This window comes from Lichenostomus cassidix, chromosome 3, assembly GCF_008360975.1.
Source record: "Lichenostomus cassidix isolate B80296 chromosome 3, HeHo_3.0, whole genome shotgun sequence".
Taxonomy (NCBI): Eukaryota; Metazoa; Chordata; class Aves; order Passeriformes; family Meliphagidae; genus Lichenostomus; species Lichenostomus cassidix.
The window spans coordinates 69,492,660-69,519,265 of NC_139483.1; the positions used below are offsets into that span (position 1 = coordinate 69,492,660).

Consider the following 26,606-nt stretch of genomic DNA (forward strand, 5'->3'; position numbering starts at 1 on the left):
ATTCCCGCCCCTCCCGCAGCCCCGGGGCTGGCGGAGGCGCCTGCGCGCTGCTGCCGCTCGGTGCTGGCCCCGCGCCGGCGCCGCCCGCAGCTCCCGCCGCTCCTCTGCCTATTTTAGTCACAGCCGCGGCTCTGTGCCCGCCGCGGGACGCGGGGCTGGTGGCGACGAGCGGCAGCCCCGGGCCCTCTCCGTCCTGTCCGGGCGGCCGGGAAACTTTTCCGCGGGTGCGGGGCAGGTGAGGGGCGCTGCTCCTGGCGGCACCGCGGGTGGGGGAAGGCGGCGGGCAGTGGCATCGGCGGGTCCCGCAGCCCCCGGGCCGGGGTCCCGCTCGGCCGGCGGCGGCAGGAGGGGTGGGCGCCAGGCTCCGCCGTGGCAGCGGGAAGAAGGCGCGGTCCCGTCCCTGCTCCCTCGTTCCCCTCGGGCGCTCCGTGCCTGGCTGCGGGCACAGCCGGGAGCGGGATCTCCGCCTGTGCCCTGCCCGCGGGAAGGAGGGACGGGCTGCAGCTTCGGAAGTGGCGCTTTGGGGGAAAAGGGACCAGTTGCTCGATTCTTTTCAGTTTTTTGAAATTATTTTCACGATTATTTGGTGTCAGCGGTGGGTTTGGTGTCCGCGCTGTGGGCTAAAATGAAGCTGCGGAGCGCAGAGAGGGGCTGCGGGGTGGCAGCTGCGGTCTCCCCCCTCGATTCGGGCGCTCGGAGCATCTGTGAGCGCTGGGAGCAGAGGGCAGAGCGAGCCCGGAGGTATTTACCCCTCGGGGCAGCTCTGCTTGGGAGCAGCGGGGCTGTGCTGCACAGGGGAAGCTTTTCTCGTGGTGTCGATACTTTGTTGACAATGCAGAATGAACGTGTTGTTAAATTTTATCTAGATTAAAGGGACTAAAATTTCTGTACTTACGGACACATTTAATTGAATTAGATTTGCTTCAAGGAGTATACTGAAATGTGTCTTTGCTTATAGCACTTTTCTGTTCATTTCTAGAGGAAATTGATAACTTAAACTGTAATTAACTCAGCTATGCTACCTCTAGTACTTTGTCTTCAGTTCACAAAAGAATTATTGACTGCCTAAGTTCTCTACGGAGCTTCTGTGCTACAAGACCGTACAAAAGTAGTTAAAGGTTCTGCAGATATAACTTTTAAAAAGCTGAGTTTGGTTTTTTTCTTAATTGCATTGACTGTAAAGCTATAGAAACATACTCAAGCATAAGAAGATCACTTGAATAATGTTGACCAGTAAATCTGTGGGATATGAATAATCTCAACAAAGTGGGGAATGATGTGACTGGGACACTCGGCACTGTCCCCTATCAGCTTGGCTGACTGGTTCTCATACTAGAGCTTTACAATTGCTTTACAATTTTCTGCTGTGTCTGTCTTCTGTGAATGTACTGTAGGTATCCATAACATTACTACTTTTTTCAAAGTCATCTTTGTGTCTGAATATTTGTGGGCCAAATCTTTTGGGAATGCCTTTCAGAAGTTTGGTCTTGTATAAAGCAGTTGTTGAGTATAGCAAAATCCTAGAGTAAGTTCACCTTGTTTATGTTCTGAGAATTTGTGTTTTCTGACCTAAAACCACCATGTATTACCTTTTCTATCAAGTTCATGCACAAAAAAAAATTAATAGGCTTTTTTGTTAACTATGCTAATTTGTCTTAGGTTCAGTATTAAAGAGTTAGTGGTTTTTTGTTGGTTTTTTTTTTTAATAGCCTCTTTTTTCCTTCCTGTTTGGCCAACAAATCAGCTTGAGTTCTCATCATCTGAATTTTCAAATTCCTGGTTTGGTAAATATAAATCCAAATGATGGATATATACTGGATATTAAAAATGCTCTTGTAACGATATGTCTTATACTTCATAAAGCTTTCATTTTGGTGTATACTACTTTACCCCAACTTTCCAAAATTATTTGATTATGTTGGTTGTTTTTTAAGTCCTGATATTAATACATGTCTTTGCATTGAAGACTTAAGCATATGACTAAATAGTGCTGTGCTAAATTAATCCTTAGTAGACATAAGCCTAAATCAAAGTTTTAAAGGCCTGAATCTGTACATACAAAACTAATTTTTGGCTTTCTGAGGTCACAAAAGGTAAAGAATGGTAAATGTTTGTTCATTTGTGGAACTGCAGCCTTTTTCATCATTCTTCAGTATTGCTTGGCAGCACTAATGCTAGGACTAAAGAATTGTTCTAAAAATTACAGTTGTGTTGTTTTTTGACATTTTGGATGCTTGTCTTTCTGGTGTTACCTGTAGACAAACACTTCAGGTTACAGCTTGTGGCTCTGACTGCCTTTTCTGTTGATTCTCAAGCAGGCTCCCTAGTTGAAATTCAGAGCCCATGTCAAAATCTGTCCTTGTGCCATTTCAGATAGCATCAAACATTTCCTGTCAGCTTTAAAATACCATCACAATGGAGAAGTTCTGCAGGTTTCTGCTGTTTTCCAGTGTGTTAGGGGAGCTGTAATCATTGTTTGTGAGCAGCAAGTTCAAATTCATATAAAGACTTTAAAGTATTAAAGACAAAGCTTATAAAAAACTGGAGATGGGTAGATTTAGATTCCTGGGTTCTAATTTAGGGCAACCAAGTAGGTAACCCTGACTTTCAAAAGCACTGAACATTCTCTTACGACTGCAGATGCTTTAAGTTGCTTGGCCAACACTTGTTGGAGAAGCTCCTTCCGTTATTTCAGTTTATGGCTGGTGGTTTGTTGCATCAGTGTATGTGAAGAGCAAGGGGAGCAGTGGTTTGGCTGGGCTATGAGGAGAATGAGATTGTCAGGTGCTGTATATTAAATTTGATTTACTAGATTTCCAGTCTTCTAATGTATGATGCTTTACAGCTGAGTCTTAAGAGTAAGGTATCCTCTATTCCCACAGTGGAGCAGTACAAAATTTTGCTATTAAAATTCAAGCATCTGGAAGGCTCCTTTGATTTGTGATCAGATGCATCTGAAACTACTTCTTGCAGCCTGTTTTGATGTTGAGTGGAAGGAGTCATGGCTGGTTCTGTATCTGTGTGGGAGTTTGGTTGTCTTTACTTGTTCTGCTGGCATTTCAAGTGGTGCCTTTACTGGCAGATGACTGGGCAATGGAAGGCTGAATATAGGTAGAAACTCAGCCAATGATTTTTTTTTTTTCAAAAAAGATCTAGAGATCTTGCTGTTCCTGTGTAGGGAGTTTATATTGTTTGAAAACAACAGGAGCACCATGATGAGATATGTGTAAGATGAGCACAGACATAGTTATCCAGTTAGCAATTGCCCTCTGTTTATGAGCACATTAAAATGCCAGTTCTGCAGCCTCACACGGGTTCAGGCTTTGGTTCCCTGTGTGAGTGGCTTTGTCAGGACAGTGGAACTGCTGTAATGACTCTCTTGATGAATTAATGTGAAAGAGCTGAAAGAAAGTAGGAGTGTATTTGGATAGGCCTGATGTTTGGTAAAAGTGTACAGTTTAGGACAAACCCCTACATTTTAACTAATCTTTGTGAATAACTAATGTAGGAATGAAAAGAGGAAAGTGATCTTTTAAGAAATAAGTGAATTGTGTAAAGGATTAGATAATATTTTTTTCTTGAAAATAATTTCAATCCCAATATGGCTATACAACGTCTGTGCTAGTGTTTGATCCTGCAAGATACCTCTGCTCATTCTGTAGCATACCTTAGCTATGACAGGCTCTGGGCATTGGAGATAAACTGTAAGAGAGGGCTGCAAATTTCTTCCTTCCCAGTGCTTTAAGAAGAGATCTAAAACACTGATTAGTTTTGAAAACAGTCCAGCTTGCTGACACCCTGTACACAGGTTTATCAGGAGAAAATAATAAAAGGAATGGATGAAGCAATTCAAAATTACTTCACAGCCCAAGAAGCACTCTCAATTAAGAGGTGCTTCAGAGTATACTCAAGTCTGCAGGAAATGAAGTGTATTAACTGTGATTCAAAATTGTCTGCTGAGCAGATGAATTACATGCCAGTTAGCAATGACACGCATCAGGGACATGCACTGTCTCTGCAGAATTTAATTGAATACAAATCCCACCATTTGTATGTTATGGGGCTTGTTTGTTCAGTGATGAAGTGCATATATTTAATTAATGAGACTCAAGCCCACTTCCATATAGTTTCTACTGCTGTGGCAGTGAGAAGCCATACATGCCTTGCTGGAAGCAAGGTTCTCCTGTGTCTGACAGCAGATGTGTCTAGGAGCAGTCGTGTTCCTTCAGATGGGACCTGCTCTGGGTTGAGAAGCCCTTCTGGAGAGCTCATAACACAGTCTGCAGTTACCTAGAGAGACTAGCTTTCAAGATTCAAAAGACAGTGTCTTGAAATCTTCCAGTTTCTCCCTGTAGTTTGTTTTTAGTAGTAATTTTTTATTTTGTATTCAGATTTGCCCACAGAATTTTTTTTCCATTTAATTAATGCAATAGGAATATATATTACATTGATTATTACAACAACAAAAAATACCAGCCTATGTATATTTAGATTAGAAGTAGTCTTTAGCTGTCTCATTTTCTCCAGGAGTTCCACACAGATAAGGGTCTTGCAAGTGTGTGTTTGAGCTAAGTAGACCAAGTAATTTCTCTAAGACTGGCAGCAGACTTAGCAACCTTTCTGGTTTGGTAGCTACAATTTAGGTGAAAGAGATAGCAAACCATTACTGAACTATAGATGTGCTTACCCTTTTAAAGCATTTTTAGATGTTTTTACATGAATGATAATGGAAAAATATATCTTGAGAAGAGACAAAATAACACTAAAATCCATGTGTGTGTCTACTATGTTTCAGTTTAATGTAGAGTGGATTTTTTTCCCCTCTTCTTGCAGGAGTCTCCAAGATGAATACTACAGCAGTGAACCCACTCACTGTTACTCCACTAGGTTTTGTTCCAGACTTAAAAAATGCCACCCTTGATCCTCTCAATGAGACTGCATGTGAGAACTGGAAGGAGATCCATCATCTTGTTTTCCACGTGGCAAATATTTGCTTTGCAGTTGGACTGGTTATTCCAACTACTTTGAATCTTCATATGATACTTCTGCGAGGCCTGCTTACCATAGGTGGGAGAATTATTCTGGAGTCAGAAATGTGACAGAAATAGATGGGTTTGACCATTATGGAGCTGGTCCCTGCAGCTTATGGTGAAATTACTGCCTCTATTAATGGCCGTTCTCTGATGAAGGTGGTTTTGGTCTAAGACAGGATCTGTTTTGACCCTGATATATCTTTTCTAGAAAGATTATATAACCCTTGGCTCTTAAAACTTCCCAGAACTGTGACTTGTAATTTCAAACCTATGAAGATGTCATCTTGAAAACAAGTGGACCCCATTTACATCAGATGTAACTGGATATTTAAAATTCACTGATTTCAAATCAGTTATGTCTGATCATTAAGACCTTTATTTTAGATTTCAATTAAGTACTGGGACTGTGTTCTTGGCAAGTGCACTGACTTAGTGTGTCCGAGGTAGGTGAGCTTTTCCTTGAGAAGCTTTCTGTGAGCCCATGTGTTCTTCTAATGGGGGTTCCAACATGTGGCACTTGGGGACCACCAGCATGTTTTTTCATTGCTGATTCAGAAGTGCAGCCTTTTGATGGGGAGTGTATTCTGTGTTCTGATATCAGTCATATTTCTTCTACCACTGTGGGAATCTTGTGACACCAGATTCTGACTTGAGAGGAAAACCTAAACTTGGCATGCTTGAGACTGAGAAAATGTGGTTTGATTTGTAACATTGCAGTCCCACAGCTATTTCAAAGCCACTATACCTTGTGTGGGACAAGATCCTTGTGATCAAAGAAGGAATAGTTTAGTCATTGCAGAGTAAGAAAGATAAATCCAGTCCAACAGAGCATGTTTAGGTATTTTTAAGTGAGTGATTATTGGTGTAACAGTGTGGGTCAATTTTATGATAGAACTGTTTTGAATTTACAATGAACTTGCATTTTCTATTTTCTGTTTGTTAAAGGGTAACAGCTTAAAACAGACTGCACGGGTGACCAGGGGTCTGAGCATTGCAACACCTTTTATCTTGGCTTTAAATGCAAAAGGAACTCAGCAGTTGCTGAGCCTGCTACTTTGATCTGTGGGTCTTGTAGTATTTCGAGCAGATACGGAATCCGAGTTTTGCAAGCTGAGGTGGCAGCAGGAGGCAGATTTACTCAGTGGGCAGAACAAGCAATGAGGCCTGGTTCCTAGGGACCTCTTCCCTTTGCTTTAACCCTGCCCTACGTCTGTACTGCTGTGCAATATTGCTGCTCTTCAATACTTCCAGACATCATATCCTCCTGTGCCTTGCAGTCTAATTAATAGGCAGATCAAGGGTCACTATATTTTGATTTTTCTGATCCCTATGTAAGTGCTGCCGCATCAGTTAACAACCCAGACAGACTAGATAGTACTGAGTTCATTAATTCAACATCATCTTCAGGGAGAAAGGGAATAAGAACACTCATTTACCACTGTCTCCTTTTTGTCTTTGCTTGAAACTTAAGGGAAAATATATCTGTGACCTCTCCACCCATCTCTGTTGGATGGTAGGCTCACAGTTATCTGGGAGAGACTCACTGATGCATAATCCATCATTTGATAAATATTGTCTTTGTAGGCTGAAAATGGAATCCCTAATCATTCAGGATGCCTTATCTTTTAAAGCTGTTGTCATTATTCAAAGTAAGGCAACTAAAAAAAAGAAGAGTAAGCATTTGGAAATTTTCTCTTTGGTGTTACACAGGAGAATTCAGGTTCCTGATGTGACCTTGTCACATCAAGAATGATAGTTTCTTTTAATTTTCAAAAATATCAGTATGACTTTAGGAAGTTTTATGCAGCTCTTGCTCACTAATTAGATGTGAAGGTTCATTTCTAGGCCTTTTTTTGTCTAATAAATGCAACACAAGAAATAAATTTTTGCGAGCTGCTTAATTGTCCCCCGTCCCTCTTCTACTAACAGATCATGATGGGCTGCACCCTTCTGCTTTCTCCATCCTGATCTGAATTACTGTCATTTCAGTATTGCAGTCCCATGTAACAGGGCTGCAGTCTGTCAACCTGCCCTCAGTGCCTAATTGCAGTGATTAGCTATTGTTGCAAAGTGTTCATCCAGAGAGCTTAACCGTAGTAAAGCTTGTAGCATATACTGCTTTTCAGTGTAATTATACTCAGTGGACATATTCTGGATTGTTTTCTAGGAATGTTTATTGTTTGGTGAAATTTAACTTCCTTTTTTTTCTTTTTGATTTTTACAGGATGTGCATTATTCATCATTTGGGCTACACTTTATCGTTGTGCCTTGGACATCATGATCTGGAATGCTGTGTTTTTGGTTGTCAACCTTTTACATTTCATATACCTAGTGTATAAAAGGAGACCGGTATGTATAACAGCTAAATTTCACAAACAGTCTAGTAAGATGCAATAAAAATAAGTTTTGCCCATGTTTGCTGGGCAAACCAGTGCATTGGTACCCGTTTTCAACAGAATACTTTTGCATTTGGCCCAAAATCAGACACACTCTGGAACAACTGATACCAAAAAAAAGAGAGAAAATCTGGGAGGATAGTGTACTGGATTGGGCTTGAGTAAAATATGAACCAAACAAAAAACCAAACAAACAAAAAAAAAATCATCTTGCAATGTGTAAATCAATACTGAATGAAGTAAGAAAAACATTCTTCTGTAATTGCAGTTGTCTACTAAAAGCTATGTTGGCATAGTTTGGGGTATTTTGTACATTATGGTATGGATTTCATTCTATTGAAGACACAGCTATTTTCCCTAAATCCCCTAGTAAACTTGTTAGCAGAATTATTTGTAGGAGTTGGGTTAAGTGGTAGAAGTGATTGAAGTACTCTGTAGGTGGATATAAAAAGAAGGAATTGTGTAAGAACATGAAACTTGACGGATAAAATCAGTCACCAAAGTCGGTAAAAAATTGCTTCTAAGAGAGGAAGGCCTGGAGGATGTGCCTTTAGCTTTGCTTTCTGTTTCTGTGGCCCTTGCCCCGTGGCAGTACAACCACGGCAGAGCCGAGGTGCTTGGCACTCCCATAAACCCTCACCATTCACACTCTGGCAGGCAACCACAGCGTATAAAAAGAGGCTAAAGGTTAAATTGCATCTGTCTACAACAAGTTGATAAATTGAGTACATGTGTTAAGAAAGGAAGAGGCTCTACCTACAGCAGTGTTCCTCCAGTGTGGAGCACAGATTCACCCAAAGGTTACCATCAACAGGGCTACGTGACCTGTGCAGCTTAAAAGCTTAGCTGAAAATTAGTTCTGATAGACTAGCCAGGTAGTGCTGGTTGCTTGTATGTTAAGACTTAATTTCAATAGCCTTCTTTCAGTTAAGAAATTAGAGTATTTATGAATATTGCATGAACAATATTATGCTATTTTAATTGCTGTAATACATAATACTTTCAGTAATTATTAAAAATATATGAATCTTTGTTACAAACTATGATTACCAGGCATCACTTCAAGTAAGCCTGTTAGTCACAAGTCTTTTTAGCTGTCTAACATATTTATTATGAACCCAAAGGCTTTTTTAATGTCTTTCCTATAGGAAGGTAAAGAATAGGGAGAAAAAAATTAAAATTCTTAGTAATTCATTTTTGAATGGGATTTTCTCTCTGCAGCTATTGTGTTGCCCATGTCAATAAGTTTTGGTCGTTCTCACAAAAGATCTTTCTAAGGAAAGAAAGGAATGGAAGAATAATTATAAGTTAGTCATATTACAAAATGAATAATTGATATGTTCAGTTGTTAAATATTTATTTTATTAAATGGAGCATGCAAAATCACAGTGAGTTTCTTTTCTTACCAAAAGATTATTTCTGTGGTTTTGACTCCTTGGAGCTTTACAAAGTTGGCTTTTTTAGTCAGAGTGAAAGCTGAGTCTAATCAGTGCCTGACTCGGAGTTCTGGCAGCATCCCAGAATATTTCAACCCCTGCTGAACAAAACATTACACCTACCCATATGGCTTGTTTGGAATATGACCCACCAGCATGACTGGAGGGGCAGTCAGCTGTGCTTGGGAAGGGTGAATAGTGTGTTACAAGAGAGCCCATCAAAAGCACAGCTACAGTCTGCAATCTGATCGCTCTTTAAGAAAGTGGCTACACCTGCTTTCTCCTCAAAGCATTACACACTAGAGGAAGATCATGAAACACGAACCATGTGCTACTTAAGGGACTGCATTAACACTCCAGGATCAAAACTTGCCCTCATGTCTCTGTGTGGTTTTGGATTCAGAAGTCTCGGGAGCTACTTAAATTCCTTTTTCAGATGAAAATATATTTCTTTAAGTTGCAGTGGTCATGTATGGAAAGATGTGCAAATTAAATTGGTACAGCTGTTAAAAATGAAAGAGTTCCTGGATAATATGTTGGCAAAAAAATAGTCATCTAGCTTTGTGGGTATATGGAACATATTTTGAAATCAAACAGCTCAAGTCAATCCTTAATGGAATACAATTTCTCTTGTGGATTTGCTTTTAATGCTTGTTTTGTCTGTGTAGATGTCCTCTGAGGTATTAAAGACTAGCATAAGGAACATACAGGAAATTCAAAACCTGGATTTCATATAAATGTAGTTGCTGGTGGAATATTTCACTAGTAATTGATTCAGTATGAAACCAGTGTAACTTTATGTCAGGTGATGCACTGGACATAGTGAGTCCATGAGCCCTGTTCTCACACACAGGAGCTGATGTCACTGTGAGGCCATTCTTGATAGTCTTGGAATTATGGTGGTGACCGAGAGAAGTGTGTGAGGAAGGGAGGAAAGCAAATGCCACTCCTTTGCTCAAAAAAGGCGAGAAGGAGAACCCAGCGACCTGCAGCCTGGTCAGCCCCAACTTAATCTCTGAAAAGAAGGAATAGATAGTCCTGGAAACCATTTCTATGCACATGAAGCACAAGAAGGTAATCAGGAGTGATCAGCAAAGATTTGCCAAGGGAAGGTTATGCTTAACCAACCTGATAATAGATGGATAAGAAACTGATTGAATGGTTGCATCCAGAGGGTAATGGTGAATGGTTCAGAGTCCTGAAAGATATCAGTGACAAGTGATGTCCATTTTGGATCTGTATTGGGACCAATGCTATTTACTATCTTCATTAATGGCATAGACAAAGGGTTCAAGTGCACCCTCAGCAAGTTTACAGATGTCACCAAGCTGAGTCATTTGACACACCTGAAGGATGGGATATCATCCAGAGGGACTTGGACAAGCTTGAAAAGCAGGCCAATAGAAATCTTGTTATGTGTAATGTGACCAAGTGGAAGGTGCTGCACCTGGGTCAGGGCAATCCCCAGTATCAACACAGGCTGGAAGATGGACAGATGGAGAGCAGCCCTGCCCAGAAGGACTTGAGGGTCCTGGTGGATGAAAGGCTGGAGATGAGCTGGCAATGTGAGCTTGCAGCCACAGAAATCCAATCGTATCCCAGGCTGCATCAAAAGCAGTGTGGCCAGCAGGGCAAGGGAGGGAATTCTGCTCCTTCATGCTGGGGAGACCCCACCTTGAGTGCTGTGTCCAGCTCTGGGATTCTCAGAACAGAGATAGAGCACCTCTCCTACAAGGAAAGGCTGGGAGAATTGGGATTGTTCAGCCTGGAAAAGAGGAGGCTTTGGGATGACCTGATTGCAGCCTTCCAGTGCCTGAAAGGAGCCTACAAGAGGGATGGAGAAAGACTTTTTATTAAGGGTGTGTTGTGACAGTGTAAGGGAGAATGGCTGCAAACTGAGAGTAGGTTTAAATTAGATATTAGGAAGAAATTTGTTACTGTGAAAGTGGTGAGGCACTGGAACAAGTAGCCTGGATATGTGGATGCACAATCCCTAGAAGTGTTTAAGGACAGGCTGGATGGGGCTCTGAGCTACCTGGTCTAGTGGAAGGTGTCCCTGCCCATGGGAGAGGGGTTGGAACTAGGTGATCTTTAAGGTCCCTTCCAACCCAAGCCATTCTGTGATAGTCATCAATGATTAAATGACTGACCAGGTAGATGAGAATGGTGAATATCCTCTGCCTTCATTTCAGTAGGGTTTTCAACACTATCTGCTGTAAAATCCAGATAGAGAATCTGTTGAAGTGTAGCCTGCATGTGGACACAGGGAGATGGGTTGATATTTGGCTGAATAGCTGGGCTGAGTGTGGTAATCAGAGGCAAGTCTAGTTGGAGGTGTGTACTATATATACACTAGTGTGTGGTGTGTAACCTCAGGGCCAGTGCTAGTCCCAGCACTGTTTGACGTCTTCATTTATGATCTGGGTGGTGGGGCAGATGTGTACCCTGATGGCATAAAACTGGGAGGGGTGGCTGATAGGCCAGAAGGCTGGGAAACCATCTGGAGGGGCCTCAGCAGGCTGGAGAAATGGGCCAGCAGGAGCCTCATGGCGTTGAACAAAACTTGGAGTCCTGCACCAGGAGAGGAATAACCACATGCATCAGCACTTGCCATGGACTGACCACCTCGAAAGCAGCTTTGTAGAAAAGGACCTGCAGGTCCTGGAGGAAGAGTTGAAGATGAGTCAGAAACTTGCCTCTTTCTCTTGTTTTCTGCCATTTTTTCTTGGTTGCCTTTCCTTATTCTCTGTTCTATGTATATTTTATTTTTTCCATTATCTGATGCTTATTGTTCTAATTTGTCTTCATCACAGAAAATATGCAGGCTTTATTCAGGCTGCTTCTGCTTTCAGGAAGGCTGTAATATTGTTTTGTCCCCTGCTGCTTTCATTCAGGGAAGACTTCCAGGCTTGGGATTTCAGCCAATATCCTTTCCCTCATTGCCGCTGCCTGAGTTTGGGTGGGCTCTTAGATGTGGAATGTTCAGCTGGCAATGTTTTTGGCTTTTTTTTCACTCCCTCATCACATGTGGTTTCAATGAAATTGGTTTGTTTTTCAGGACTTGCTTTTCTACTGCAAGTAAGCCAAGAAGCTCAGGGATGAGAGGAGCTCCCAGGAGAGCCTGAGAGATAGCCAGAGTGACGCGTGCATGCAGTGTGAAAGACAACCTCATTTTTTTCTCTGTATAATTCTTGCCCAAGTCCTATTCCCTATTACATCAACAGAAGACTCAGAAGGCTCCTTGTGTGTGATTTAATGCTTCACTTGCATGGAACAGCATTCTAAAGCACCAGTGTGCCAGCCCGGCTAATTTTAGAAAATTTAGACATTTCTATTTTTTTAGAAAAAAAACATCATAGGCAGTGTTTGTGTAAAGACATCACACATTTACCACCTCTTTCCTTGCTTAAGCATAATGAAGCCAAAGCTGTTCCTCAAGCTAAAGCATGTGTGCAGTCTTACCTGTTTTTAACTAATTCATTGGTGTTTATTGATGTCTCTTGTTTTTCCAATCTAGATCAAGATAGAGAAGGAGCTTAGCAGCCTCTACAAGAGAATGTTTGAACCTCTCCATGTGCCTCCAGAGCTCTTCCAAAGACTAACTGGGCAATTCTGCAACATTCAGACTTTAAAGACAGGTCAAGCCTATGCAGCAGAAGATAAAACATCAGTTGATGATAGGCTAAGCATCCTGCTGAAGGGGAAGTAGGTTCTGTAAAAGCTTGGAGACAGTCTTATGCTTTGTGTGATGGTTGAATAAATGAAAAAATTGAGGTTTTTTTTTAGCTTTTACAATGTTATTATTTGTAGCATGTTGTGGTCTGCAGCCAAATAGTCCATACTTTTAGACTATTTTATTATATGATTTTCAGGTGACGGTGACATCTCTTTTTGGGAGCATACTGTGTATCCACTTAGGGTGGAGCTGCATGGATTTTAGTGGGAATTATATTTGTGTAATACCAAAGGCAGTGTCTTGCAAAACAAGCAAGAGATTTCTTTGAGACTTAGATATTGAAGTCATCGTCTCAGTCCATTCTCAGGTTTTAAGTTAAAAAAAAATTGTACATGAGGGAAGGAAAAGTATCCTTCCAGTAGGCTTTAAAACAGCAGGCATTTGGAATGGATTCATTGCAGCTGTGCATGCAAGTAGAGAGGGGCAGGAGCACTGCCCAGAAGCAGACAGAACCCATGTGAGAAAGGGTGAAATATATGCCCATGGCCAAGCTGTAACCTTGAAACTCACACTAAATTCTGGCAACTATGTTAACCAGTTTCTGTTGACAGCAACAGTGATGTCAGGCTTCGTTGGTTTTTGTTTGTGTTTTTTTTTTTTTTTTTAACTTATCTAAGGGAAGCCTGATTCTGGTCTGGCTGTATAACATAACCTTCTCATATTGAATAACTATGTTTTGTGTGTACATGCCATGCTCTTCAATTTTCTATTGTCTGGCAGCCTGTTCTGCTTGGAATCAGTGGAGGTTTAGGCAGAAAACAGGGCAGCTCTGGGAGTGATATTTCAGATGTTGAACATATTTTTTTCCTGTTGCTTACTGCTTTACCGTTGTCAATAGCCCTACCCAAATTTAGATTAAATTAATCTTTCTCCATGATTTTTAAAATGTTGTTTCATACCTTTTTATTTCCAGAATGAAGGTGTCTTATCGAGGACATTTTCTGCATAATATTTACCCCTGTGCCTTTATAGATTCTCCTGAATTTCGATCAACGCAGATGAACCGGGGTGAGAAATTCCAGGTACACTTTCTTTTAAATGTCACTGGATATGAGCTGATAAGACCATTAAAAAATAGAGTGTAAATCTGATCAACAGTGAAATGTTTGACTCACATAATTTTGCTAACCTTCTAGTACAGGTGTTCGGAGACGGACCATATCAAGTGCTGCAAAACAGCATTACAATGGTTTTTACTGAACAGTCTGGATTTTGCTGTTCTGTTTTCTTTTACTATTCCTGAGATTATTTTCTGTTAAGAGATTGTTCAGGAGAAACAATTTAAGAGGCAGTTTTGATAGGAAAAAAGATTATATGAGCAGGCTCATCACTGGTTCAAAAAAAGAAAAGGGAAAATAATTATTTGTAATAATGAAAGTCTAGAAGTTCAGGCACTAGTGATTAGAAATTGGTATTTATAAAAGTGTATTCATACTTCTGTCATTTTGCAATTTGTTACAGCAATGTAAGCTTAAACTTATCTCAGTATTTTGAATAAAAATATTCATATGCGGAACAATTAGGGTATATGTCTCTACCAGTGTAATTATGCTAGTATATTAAATGTATTATAGTCTGGGGGGTGGAATGCTTTTAGAGAAGGGGGATTGTCACATAGAAATTACTATTTTGCTACCTCTTACTTGATGTTCTTTAGCAAGGTATGTGTAATAATGACTGGATTATGACTGACTGATACATCCACACTGGTGCCGTGGCAGAAGGGGAGGGAGGGAGAGCAGTGTAGACTCTAAAATCAGTGACTGATGTCGTATGTTCCAGTCAAACATTAGGCTTAGCGCCAGGGGGAGAGACTTGTCCAGATGCTTTCATTTCGCAGCAGTGAGGCATCCCACAGCCTGGCTGCCCTCTTGGCACAGCCTTTCTCTTGGAAGCAACTGGATACGAATCAGTCCCTCTCAAGGGAAAAGGTTCAGGCCTCAGCTTCTGCCCACCTTGAAAGTTACTGTAATCTGGAGCAGTGTCCATCCTTTACTCGTGAGTTCTGCTTGTTACTGCCACGTAAATACCGCACACATTCAGTCTTAAGGACCCCATCTGCTGGCAATGCTGACGAATTCTTCCTCAGCCTGTGGGCTTGCATTGCAGTCTGTGGGCTTAAAAATCCATGGATTTTTAAGTGGACAGTTTTCCATTACTTCTTGGACTTTATTTGTTTTTAATTTTCTTTTTTCGGGATGTAATGTTATCTTGTAAAAGCAGAGAGCTCCTGATTTATTCACAGATGCCTGTGAATAAGAATTCACAGATGCCTGCCCCTGGATATGACCAGTGCGGGTTTTGGTGTGTCATTGCCCTCTGCTGGCTTAGGAGGACAAACTTGGCTGGTTTGTCCTTCCATGAGAGGGAGCAAGCTCCCCTGTAACTACCCCTATCTGGATTATCAATAACTGGGCAAATGGAGCCTTGGCTCAGCTGCTACAGAGTGGTACTTGTGGGATCAGCAGGGCTGACAGTTATGAGAGGAAGATAGAAATTCTTATTTTTTTTAAATCACTAAAAACTTGTTGATGGAGACCTTTGGGTGATATTAGTTTTTTTTCTGTCTGGTGACAGTGATGTGAAATAAAACCAAGCTACATATAGGCCTTTTGCAAATACTGTCATCACTATAGGACTGACTTCATATATAAATTTCTTACATAAATGCTTTTACAGTTTGGGAACTCATGTGAGATTTTCCCCTGTTATTATCCCCCCAGGTTTTCAGAAAACAAATTGGCTACACATACGAGTTAAAAATATAACAATAATAAATACCTGAGAATTTTTTAGTTTGTAAATATCACATTATAGGGGAATCCAAAAGGTCTTATAGCAGCTTTAAGAGTTATTTTAACTGGAGACACAAATAAAATGGTATCATTTATTTTTAAACATGTTTAAATGTGCTCATCTTAAAACATTTTTATATGTGCTAATTCTTAGCATGTATTTTTTTTTCAGGTCACCATTATTGCAGATGATAACTGCAAGTTTCTGTGCTGGTCCAGGGAAAGGCTGACTTACTTTCTGGAGTCTGAGCCGTTTCTTTATGAGATCTTTAAGTACCTTATTGGCAAAGATATTACAAATAAACTTTATTCATTGAATGACCCAACCTTAAATGACAAGGTAAGCAACTTAAGTTTTGTTTGGGAATTTTCCTCCCACACACAAATGTGTTTTTACTTCAATTTTCAATGCGTATAAAGCACCTTAATTTAACCTGCTGCCATCAGCTGCTGAATGCACACTCGTGGCCTTTTAGTGGCAAGGTGTGACTCAGTGCAGCATTTCTCTCAGAAGCAACATTAGTTAAACTTAGCACAGTAATGTACAAGATGAGTAACTGAGATTCAGAACTAATTGGCTTGTGGAAATATTTCTAGCTAACTCTTAGACATGATGGCCAGTAGCTAAAAAGATGATTCTCCCTGGATATTGTTTCTCACTAACAAATGAGTGCCTTTGTACAAAGAAGTTTCAGAGGTTTTTTTCTTAAAAAGTTTTCTTACTGGGGGCAAATAATTAGGTAATACCGATTGCTCAGAAGAATAATTTCAACGTCTTTGAGAGTTGCAAATGAATAAAAAGAGCAAACATTATGTGGATATGATACAGTTAGTGGAAAGAATAATGAAATGCATATGAAATATAAATACATATGAAATATTAAGCTGTCTGAATATAACACATCCTTTGCCTGTAGAGGGGAGTGTGTTTTAGGTGTTCTGGTAAATGCTCTGGGTGTGGTCATGAATATATTAACTATCTGGGTTTAGTTTCATTTTGTCTCCTTACTTAGTTCTTATCTTACCTTCTAAATATTAAAAAATCCAACTAATTTTACCCCTCCTTTGACTCAACATTTGCACACTTAAACTTCAGTTATACTGAGTCTTTGTTTTTAGTTGCAATAGTGACATAAATTTAAGATTATTGTAGCTGGTTTATTATAGTAAGCTTTGAAAATGTATGTTGTAAAAATTCAGTGAGCATTTGGGAAATTTGTAGTATCTTTTTATTCTTCCTAAAATAAAAATCCTGTTGCACGAGCTCTTGCTACATAACTTAGGATGAGAACTGTGAATAAATTCTTCTTCATTTTCCCATTGCCAGCACTCTATGTACATGTCACCTCTCACAAGCTTCACTGTCAAATATAAATATTATTGGTGTCTTTAAGGCCTTTTACTGCTGTCAGTCTCACCAGAAAGAGTTGTGGTTGATTTCTGTACCTAGGGGACAACTGAAATAAATTGATTATTGATATATTCAGGATGGTAGTAAGAAGGTAATACTATCAAATAATTTTTTTTTGTTGGAAAACAGAAAAGTATTTATTTTGTACAGAAGCTTATGATTTTCTCCTACACAAGGCAACCTTCACTGGTGTTGGGAAAATAGTAATTCCTTTCTGCATGCAATAGGCTACTAGTTCCTGACTTTTAAAATTCAGTGATGTAGAGTTATCCATTATAGCCTTGTCATTGATTGCTACCTTTCACATATACCTAAAATAGCACTCTGACTTGCAGTAATACCTAGCGAGGTACAATGTATAGCTTCATATAAATGTTATAGTACAAAGGCTTCTCAGGAAGGCTACTCAAAGCAAAATGGAAGCTCCTCAGACCATTTGACAGGCAGAGGAAAATGTTCACATGATGCATTTAGTCTACCGTAGAATCAAGAGCCAAATGGCCATCTACTGGGAAGGAATGACATTCATCACCTTTCTGACATGATGAAATGAAAAGCCGGGAGACTGAACATGTTCCTGTTAAGTTATAAATTGCCTCTATGTATTGCATACTGTTTTGTTTAGCAAGGAGGACCAGGCCCATCATGAAGACTACATTTAATTGCAGAGCATCATACTTAAATAATGAATTACCAGATAATAAACCCCAAGCTTTCTGCAAGAAAATACAAGAAAATTCCAGTGCAAAAGCAATTTGAAATTGAATAATTAATGTGAAGTTTCATACCTGTCAATTTTCCAATTCCGGTATATTACTGGCATTTTCTATTGTCGTTTAAATTGATTTGCACTGCCTGGAATCTTCTCCTATAACAATTTCTTGCATAACTGTAGCTGAGACCAGAGCATCTATTACAAAGGAAATAGTAATTTTCTATTTTAATTTTATTTTGCTTGATATCTTTTTTTTAAAACAACAATTGCTTTCATTTTTAGGCTTCAAAGAAGATTGATCGTCAGCCTAGCCTTTGCTCTCAGCTCTCTGTGATGCAGATGAGGAACAGTATGGCCAGTACCAGTGACAGCGAGGATGGCTTGCAGATGTTTCTTCGTGGGACTTCCTCTGCATCCTCTCTTCGTGAGTGCTCAGAATAGTTTGTGCCAGTTTTGAGCACAGCTTGGGTTCACCATTAGAGACTGCTGCAGAGCTCCTGTTGCTCTTTGTGGGAGCAGGCTGTGGCTTTTTGGGTGCTGCTGTGCATCAGCTAAATGAAGGGACCTAACTACAGGGCAGTCATTAGATGCATGAGGTTTTGTGTGCTAAATATTGGGAAAAAAACCCCAGCATGTATGGTAATAATCTTTGGCATAATGTTTATGTTTAGACATAATAGGGAATGGTTATAGTAATGGGGCAAAACTGAATGTATAGTGCTGGTCACGGTAGTATGTCCTTTGATCTGTGACTGAGGCTTGTAGAAATTAAAAACCCAAACAAAACATTTCCCCTCAGCAACCTGGTGTTCTACTTTTCTCCCTGAGATAGTTTGTATTGGCAGGGTCTGGAGAAATGTGGTGTACAACAAATATTTTAATGTCACCTGGAAAATCTCCAAGTGTCCTGTCAGGCTCTCCTCTCTGGTGCTGTTTATGACAGGAGTAGTAGAGAACAGATGAAGTGAGAGAACAAACCATGTCCAACCTTTTTGCCTCTATTCTGGTAATTTATTCCTTTATGGAAATATTATAAATTTTTCTGTCTAAGCTTTTGCTATTGTTTATTTTTAGTTCATCTGAATCCAATCTTCAACATTACCCTGAATTCTGAAAGCAGCATTTGAACAAAAAAACTCCAGAGGATGGTCAATTTTCCGTTTGGCATAAGCTGTTAGTTTAACAGCATTTTAAAAGATCATATAAAATTATTTATTTTGGTTTGGGAATTTTTTTTTGTGATTAGAATTCAAGTATATGAGGGAAAAAACACTGCCAGTTATTTGTTATGGTTACAGTCTTTGCTAGGAAGAGGAAATGTCTTCAAATATTTGCATTTTTCTGTTTAATTATCTGTTTTCCATTGTGTTCCTCACAGTTGTCATCCAGGAACCTTCAGACTTGGAGGCCCTATCTGGTTTTACTCCTTAACTTTGGTGTAGTTTGCATGCCCAGACAGAGATGCAGGCAAAAGCCCTGCTAGTGCTTTACCCTACTAGAACATCAAGGGTGACACCTGGGGTAGAGTTTGATGAAAATTCCAGTTTTCTTTTTCTCCTCTGTTCCCTGCAAGGACATTTGGAATCACAGTACAGTTGAGGTAGTAAGGAACCTCTGGAGAGCATCAGGTCCAACCTCATGTCCGAAGCAAAACCAGCTAGAGCAGGGCCATGTCCAATCAAGCTTTGAATATTTCCAAGCCGGAAGATTTCACAGCCTCCCTGGGCAACCTGCTCCAGGCACTTACCACCCTCACAGTGAAAAGATTTCCCTTATTGCAACTCATGGTTGTTGTCCTTTGTTCTTCAGTGCATGCCTCTGAGAAGAGTCTGGCTCTCTCTTCTATGCTGCCTTCCATTATGTAGCCAAAGACAAGAGTCAGATTCCCTGGGAGCCTTCTGTTCCCAAGGCTGAACACACCAGCTCTTGCAGCCTCTCCATCACTGCTCCAGCCTCTGGCCATCTGCTCTCACTCCAGTATGTCCGTGTCTTTCTTGTACAGGGAGGCACAAAACTGTCCCAGCACTCCAGATCCTGTCTCACAAATGCCAAATAGAGGGGATTAATGTGTCCATTGACCTGCTGGCTATGCTCTTGCTTATATGGCTCAATATAGGCTGGTAATGTGGCTCAGTATGTGGATGGCACTCTTCACTGCAGGGGCACTCTGCTAACTCATTTTGTGTTCACCAGGACCCCCAGGTCTGTTCCTGCAAATCTGCTTTCCAACCAGCTGGAGCCTGGGCTGGAATACTGTGTAGGTGTGTCGTGTGCCAGGTGCAGGGATTTGCCTTTCTTGAACTTGCAGTTTCTGTCAGTTCTTTTCTCTTGTTTCTGATGGCCTGTCGAGACTCCCTGCCCTACCCTCTGACCTGTCAGCAGTTTCCCTCACTACTTGGCTCTTGTCTGTGAACTTGGCAGGAGTCCATTCCATCCCATCATCCAGGTCTTTCATTTCTTGGATATTATAGGCCTTGGCACTGGCCCTCAAGGGACACTGCTGGTGACTAACCACCTGACAGCTGGATTTTGTGCTGCTGTTCACCACTGTGAACTTGGCAGTACAAAAAAATTTTCACCCAAGCTGCAGTCCATGAATCCAGTCTGTTTCTTACCCAGTTGTCTGGATGGATTCTGTGGTAGACTGTGGAGAGCTGTGCAACCATCTGGGTAAACAACATCCGCTATGCTCCCTTCATCCACAGAGCTTGTCATCTCACCACCAAAGGTGGAAGGTGGTCAGAGTGTTTGGATGCAATCAGCATCTGTGATGGCTTTCCCAGTCACCTTCCCATCCCTCGTGTGCTTGGACACTGCTTCCAGGAAGACAAGCCCTATAATCTTCCTGGAAACTGAGTTGAGGCTGATAAGCTGGTAGTCCTCTGGGTGCTCCTCCTTGCCCTTCACTAACATGGCTGTGACGTTGGCCTTTTGTCTCCCCTGACTGCAGTCATCTTTCCAAGATGGTAGAGAGTGGCCTTGCAATTATGTCAGCCAACACTTGGCACCCTTGGAACCACCAGCCCACGTGGTTCCAGAGTCTTGCATGTGCCGTGTGGATTTACATGGTACCTAAGTCAGTCCAGCTTTCCTGTCAGTCAAGCATCACTCAGTCTCTACCACTGGATGCAGAGCCCTAGTAGGCCTCAGGGCAAACCTGTAAAGCAAAAAATCAACCAAACAAAAAACCAAAACTAAAAAAAAAAAAAAAACAACCCAAACACCTAAACCCCAAAAAAGGTATTGAATATCTCAGGATTTTTCATGTCCCTGGGTTTTGTGCATCACTGAGCTGTGGCCTTGCAGTTTCCCTGGTCTTTCTTTTGCTGCTAATTTATTTGTAGAGGCCTTTCTTGTTGCCCTTTGCTAGATCCAGGTCTAGCTGAGCTTTGGCTTCACTCGTTTCATCACTGCTTGCTTGGACCACGGTTCTGTATTCCCCCCAAGGAGCTCATCCCTGCTTCCACTTTGTGTGTGTGTGAGCTCTGACAAAACTTTCCTGTTCCTCTATGCCAGCCTTCTGCTGTGCTTGCTCAACTTCCTGTACACTGGAATGGACTGTCCTTGTGTTTTGAGGAAGGTGTCCTTGGAGATCAACCATCCATCCTTGGGTCCCTTAGCAGGCCACATCCTGTAGGTTCCTGCCAAGTAGAACCCTGAGCAGGCACAGTCCCCTGTCCTGTAGGGTTGTAATTCTACTATTTGTCTTGCACGCCTCTCAGTACCTTGATCTCCATCAATTCCTGGACACTGCAGCCAAGATTACCATCAGCCTTCAGCTCCCTGATGAGTTCTTCCTTGTTCATCAGTGACAGGTCCGGCAGAGCGCCTTCCCTAGTTGACTCATCGATCACTTGTGCGAAGAAATTGTCTGCTACACTCCAGAAATCTCCTGGACTGCCTGCTTCCAGCCCTGTTGGCTTTCCACCAGATCCTGGGGTGGTTAAAATTCCCCACAAGTACCAAGGCCTGTGATCCAGTTGTTGAAAGAACACTTCCTTCTACTTGCTCTTCTTGATCAGGCAGCCTGTAGCAGATTCCTGTCACAAAGTCTCCTATGTTGGTCTGTTCTCTGATCCTTACCTTTAAATCCTCAAGTGGCTTTTCACCTGTTCCATGCACAGCAAAGCTCTGTGAAATTGAAACCACTCCTTTGCATAGAGAGCCTTTGGGTGAATTTGTGCACTTAGAAAGGAATTGTAAAACTGTGTTTGTGCAATTTGTTAGAATTAAAATGTCTCTCTCAGGTTTAACAGCAGAAGTCTTACACCAGTATTTCAGCTTTGGGAGAAAGTAATTTAAATGCATGACAAGTTCAGTTGTAATTATGTAAATCCCCAAGATGCACTTATGCTTAGCACATACTTGATAAATACACTTTTCTCTGTTGTACTTTTCCTTGGTTTATGTACCCTTTTTTATACAGGATGTGCTTTCCCCAAGAGAGAGAGATTTGTGTGTCTTTTGTATTCTGAAATTCCTTAACCCAGCTGAGGCAGCAGCCTCCCAAGTCCAATACTTTCCCTTATTTTTGGGGAGGCAGAGGGATTGCCCCTACACAAATGCAACATACACCTTGGGAAATACTGTTATTTATTTGTCTTTGCATTTTGATTGTGCAATTTCTGGCTTCTATAAAAGGTTTATTTATATCCTCGAACTGTAGTGCTTCAATCTTTGTTTTTGCCAAGAGAGCTTGTTAGTTATTCCTGAATACTGTCATTGCCAATGATGGTGTTACTATCAAGGTGAGCTCTGCTTCAAGATTTGTATTCAATGTGGATTGTGGCCATGTATGCACTTTTTTTTCAGATCACAGGGAAAACTGAACAAAAAATCTGCTGTTTACTTTGCCACCACTATGTTTTCAAAAACCTTCTCCTGGTGCTCTCAGTGCAGCAGTCAGGGTGGTTTTTTTAAGATTTAGTATAAGACACATGCTGAGGCTTACAGTTCCAGTGCTGCTCCCTGGATCCTCCTTCTACAGGCATGCATTTATTTATTTGGAACAAACAAGCAAACACAATCCAAAATCCTCTGATTTTGTGAGAAACATATGGAAATAACAACCTTTTTTTTTTAAATTAGAATAAAAAATGGATGAAAGGAACTTACCTGTATGGGAACTCTACAGGAATACTGTTTTGTCATTGCTAGGCTATTGTTGTGTGGACAGAAGCCTCCCATTACAAATAAAATCTTTGACTACTACAATACAAATAACTTTTCTCCTAATTTCCATATTCTTGAAAAAATGAGCATTTATATTTTTGTATAATCACAGCTTTTGAAATTATGGTTTTATCAGTGCTAGAAATGATAAGCTTTGACTCATTTTCTCAAGAAATTAATATCAAGCCTTTTTTAAAGTGTTTAGTAATAAAAGGGTTAAAATTACTTATTAGTAGGTCCCAAACTACAATTACTAATAAAAATTATGTTTTGAGTTTAATTAACTAAGAAACCAAACTAACTGTTTGCTTTTATATTAAGGAAATAACCAACAAGAGTTCTATAATGCTTACGGAGTGAGTCGTTTGCAGCATGATGTTTTCTGTTGATAACATCACATTAACTCAGCAGGCATCTTCAAAAGGTATTAAAGTGGGGTTTGTTATGTGACACTTGTGCTTGGCATCCATGGTCCATCTGTGTGTAATTCATTAGTAAGTGAAATGATGTATCTCTTTTTCCAAAATTTCAGTGAAGCAAAAATAGTTTCAACCTGATCACAAGGGTAGTTTCACTTGACTTTCAGTCCTTTAAATAATAATTTGGTATAAGTTTCTATTCTGTAATTCTATTGTTTGACAGCCATTCACATATTTATTAGAGATACAGTCTATTTTTTTCTGTGGTACTTGGTTTAGATATCTCAGATCTGCTGGTCTATGCACCTGTATTTGTTACTTTCTAAGCTAAGCAGCAATGTCACAAGGTTTTGGTTTGGTAATGCTTTTTGTAGTATTACCGAATTATATGCTACCAGCTTGTGGTTTCCAAAGCAGGATTGGGTTTCACAGGAATTTTAACATGTATTTTGGTTTAGGCCCTCAAGAAAGGGCAACAAAATGTAGTGAAAGGAAGATCTGACTCAATCACTTGAACATCTGTCTAACACTGGATAATGGCATCAGTAGACAAAATTTTGTATTTGGAGCAAATAAGAGCATGTCTTTGAAACAAAGAGACTGAAAGAATTAGACCTTCTATTGGATCCTGTTGAACAAACTTAATGGCTGCTTATTTCTGATTTCTGGAGAGAATTAAGTACTTTTAAACAGAAGAAAAATAGCAATAAACTACACGAAAACAAAAATTAAAAAAAAAAAGCTGGTACTGTAACTCAGCATTTTCAGGCACTCTTTCACCTTTTAGTGCCTCCCAGCAAAGTCAACTTTATATCCAGATGTACCCACAGACTTTGGATGGGTTACATTAGCCAATTAATTGATCTAGGTATCCTTTGCTTAGGCCATAAAACACATCTGTGTGCAAAGAAATGTTTAACAACTCCAGTGTCTAAAAATGTGTTTGAGTAACCCTGTATCATGGCAGTTTAAGTAGTTTTTGAATGTTGAAAGAAAATACTAATACACTTTTAACATAAAAAGTTCTAAAATGTCAATTCCAAACAGTGTCATTGTGAAAGTAACTTAAAAATGCAGTAATACAACTTGCTGTCTTGCCTGAAACTGTGTTTTGTTCTCGGTGTGTAGTGCAAATGAGTGCTTCCTCATAAGCGGGCTTCCTTAACACAGCACTTTACTATATATCTGATAAACTTTTTAAAAAAATAAGAGTGTGTTATGGCTATCAGTATGTTTTTCAAGAATATTTGAATTTTTAGCTTGCATACAAACAGTCTGTTAGCAGGACCCGTATCTCTTGGTGTTTTCTTCTCAAATGGTATTTAAAAGATTTCCATAACCTTTTTGGCCAACACATACTAGCTGTTTACAACCTCATACTGTTGTGGTGGTCTAACTCTGAAAGAGGGTACTGAGAGAAAATCATGTTCACATGTAGATTCAATTTCAGAGTGACCGATGGAAAATACAACTGTTCAGCTGATGTCAAAGGAGCTCTCTGATTTGACCCTCATACCGAAAATTTAACTGCAATAGAGGTAGTTTGCAGTGGTAATTTGCACAAAAACTCCATTTAATGTTGTGCCAGTAATAGCTGTGCTGTGAGCTCTGCTCTGGCAGACAAGTTGCTGCTTTTCTAAAAGGTAGTTTTGTTGCAGTGAAGTTACTGTCAATCAAAAGTTATGTGGCCTTTGCCTGTTAATCTTGTTTTCTCTGTGGCTGTTTGTGGCGATATATGTCTTGTATAAGTTTTACATCATCATGCTGTGTAAAACTTATGAAGCTGTGTCAAGGGAGGTTTAGGTTTGCTGGTTCATAGCAGCATGGCTGTCTCATGTCTAGAATTTCCTGGTGCTCGTGGCAAGATAACAAAGAAACCTTCACTTAGAAAATCCTCTCACGAAGAAACTAGGGCAGGATTATCAGATTGTGTACACTTTGTCTCCACTTTGTCACAAACAAGAGTATGCATCAGGTGTATGTTGTTAAATTAATTGGTAATTTCTTTGTCACTGTGACAGGCCCAGGCCGGACATCTCCTTACCTGAGAACCTCAGCCAAGATGAAGCCGATAGAAGAAAGTGTTGAAGATGATGTCTTTGAAGCACCGTCTGCTGATAAGCTTGAACTCCAGAGGCTGCCTTAAACAGATGTGTCCTCAGGTGTACCAGAGCTTGCACAAAGCTCCAGTGCAAAATGAAGAAGTTACATTTGGGAGGAATCTGAAAGCTAAGCCCACCTCTCCGTGTTTGAATTTATGCAGCATATGCCAGTGGTTTCTAGATGGAAACATCATGTTTTATTTTACTTCTAAATAAAATAAATAAAAATTTGTGTGTGTTTTTTGTTTTCTGTACATGGGTGGTAGCTTTATTTCTACTTTGATTTTTGCCATTGTGAATTTAGTATAATGTTACTGACTAGCCTGAAATTTCTAGACTTATTTGGTAGAGAACATCTGCAGTTTTATTTACTTGAGTTTCTTTGAAGTCTGTATCTACGTGTTTTCTGTGGGAGATTTTGAAACTGTTTCCAAACCATGTTCTTGTTACCAATCATCATTGTTGTGACACCCTCATGTGAAAAGCCCACGGAGTCCTCCGCCTCTAATTAATTTTGGTAGGTATTTGCCTCTAGTGTTTCCCAACCTGACTGCTTGACTCTACAATTGTAACAATTACTTCAATTTTTGTTTTTCTTGGCCAAAGATTTAAATTCAATGCTGCCTTTTCAACCTTGACTTTCTCCTTTAGGCAACTGTACTACACTGAAGTCTGTGCTTTTCCTTAGCCTTACCTGTGGACTGATTGAGCTGTTCTGAATTAACCTTCCCCCACAGTGACACACAAATAATACTTGATGTAGGAAATTCTGTTCAAACCCCACAACTGGATAGCTGCAGGTACGGTAAAGCACAGTCTCATAAAAGGAGACATTGGGAAGCTTTTGTAAGAGGCACTTGTAGCAGTCCTGTCTGTGATAGGTGGAGACATGTAGATGGTAGCTGTACTACTTAGCTTTGGCAACTCTTGAAAATCATGGAACAAATTACGTTTTAACTAAATATAACAGAAAATAGCTACTATTCCATTTATTGAATTCCACAAAACTGATCTACAGAATAACAGACTTTTGGTGTCAACTCTCAATCAATCAGTAGTGTCATAGGCTGGGGTTTTTTGTTTGTGTCATTCCATATTTTATTTCTAAAATTTATCCTGACAGAACATCCTTGAATCAGCCTGCATCCAAGTTATATAAGCTGCTTCTTCCTTCCTTAAAAGCTCATACAATATCAAGACACACATTAAGCAATGGGAAGTTTGACCTGTGTTGTCAGCATTCCTGCTTCTGGGAATTTGAATCTAGTGTTTAATATTGCATCATTGTGTCTTCTGCTTCCGACAGTTTTGCATTATTAAAAATGGCACACAGAGCTGAGACATACTTGCTAAGTTGTGTAAATAGGTGCAAAATATCTTCAGACCACAGA

At 40.3% G+C, this 26,606-nt stretch overlaps 1 protein-coding gene and 1 non-coding gene across 4 annotated transcripts; both read left to right on the forward strand.

Moving 5' to 3' along the window:
* On the forward strand, positions 1–25,445 carry POPDC1 (popeye domain cAMP effector 1). 3 transcript variants are annotated; one of them, XM_085056258.1, is made up of 9 exons: positions 1–235; positions 4,834–5,067; positions 7,258–7,382; positions 12,383–12,570; positions 13,515–13,623; positions 15,569–15,736; positions 17,805–17,946; positions 23,016–23,118; positions 25,135–25,445. In XM_085056258.1, the coding sequence occupies exons 2-8, from the start codon at positions 4,845–4,847 to the stop codon at positions 23,081–23,083; spliced, it is 1,023 nt and encodes a 340-aa protein (XP_084912384.1). In that variant the 5' UTR covers positions 1–235; positions 4,834–4,844; the 3' UTR covers positions 23,084–23,118; positions 25,135–25,445. The 3 variants fall into 3 exon arrangements, with proteins under 3 accessions (XP_084912384.1, XP_084912385.1, XP_084912383.1); XM_085056259.1 differs by lacking the exons at positions 23,016–23,118; positions 25,135–25,445 and adding an exon at positions 21,332–21,495 and having other exon boundaries at positions 2–235; XM_085056257.1 differs by lacking the exon at positions 23,016–23,118 and having other exon boundaries at positions 6–235.
* Positions 23,193–23,256, forward strand: LOC146439972 (small nucleolar RNA SNORD36). The gene has a single exon (XR_014851428.1). It is a non-coding gene; the product is annotated as a small nucleolar RNA SNORD36 (small nucleolar RNA).
* Positions 25,446–26,606: the final 1,161 nt, after the last annotated feature.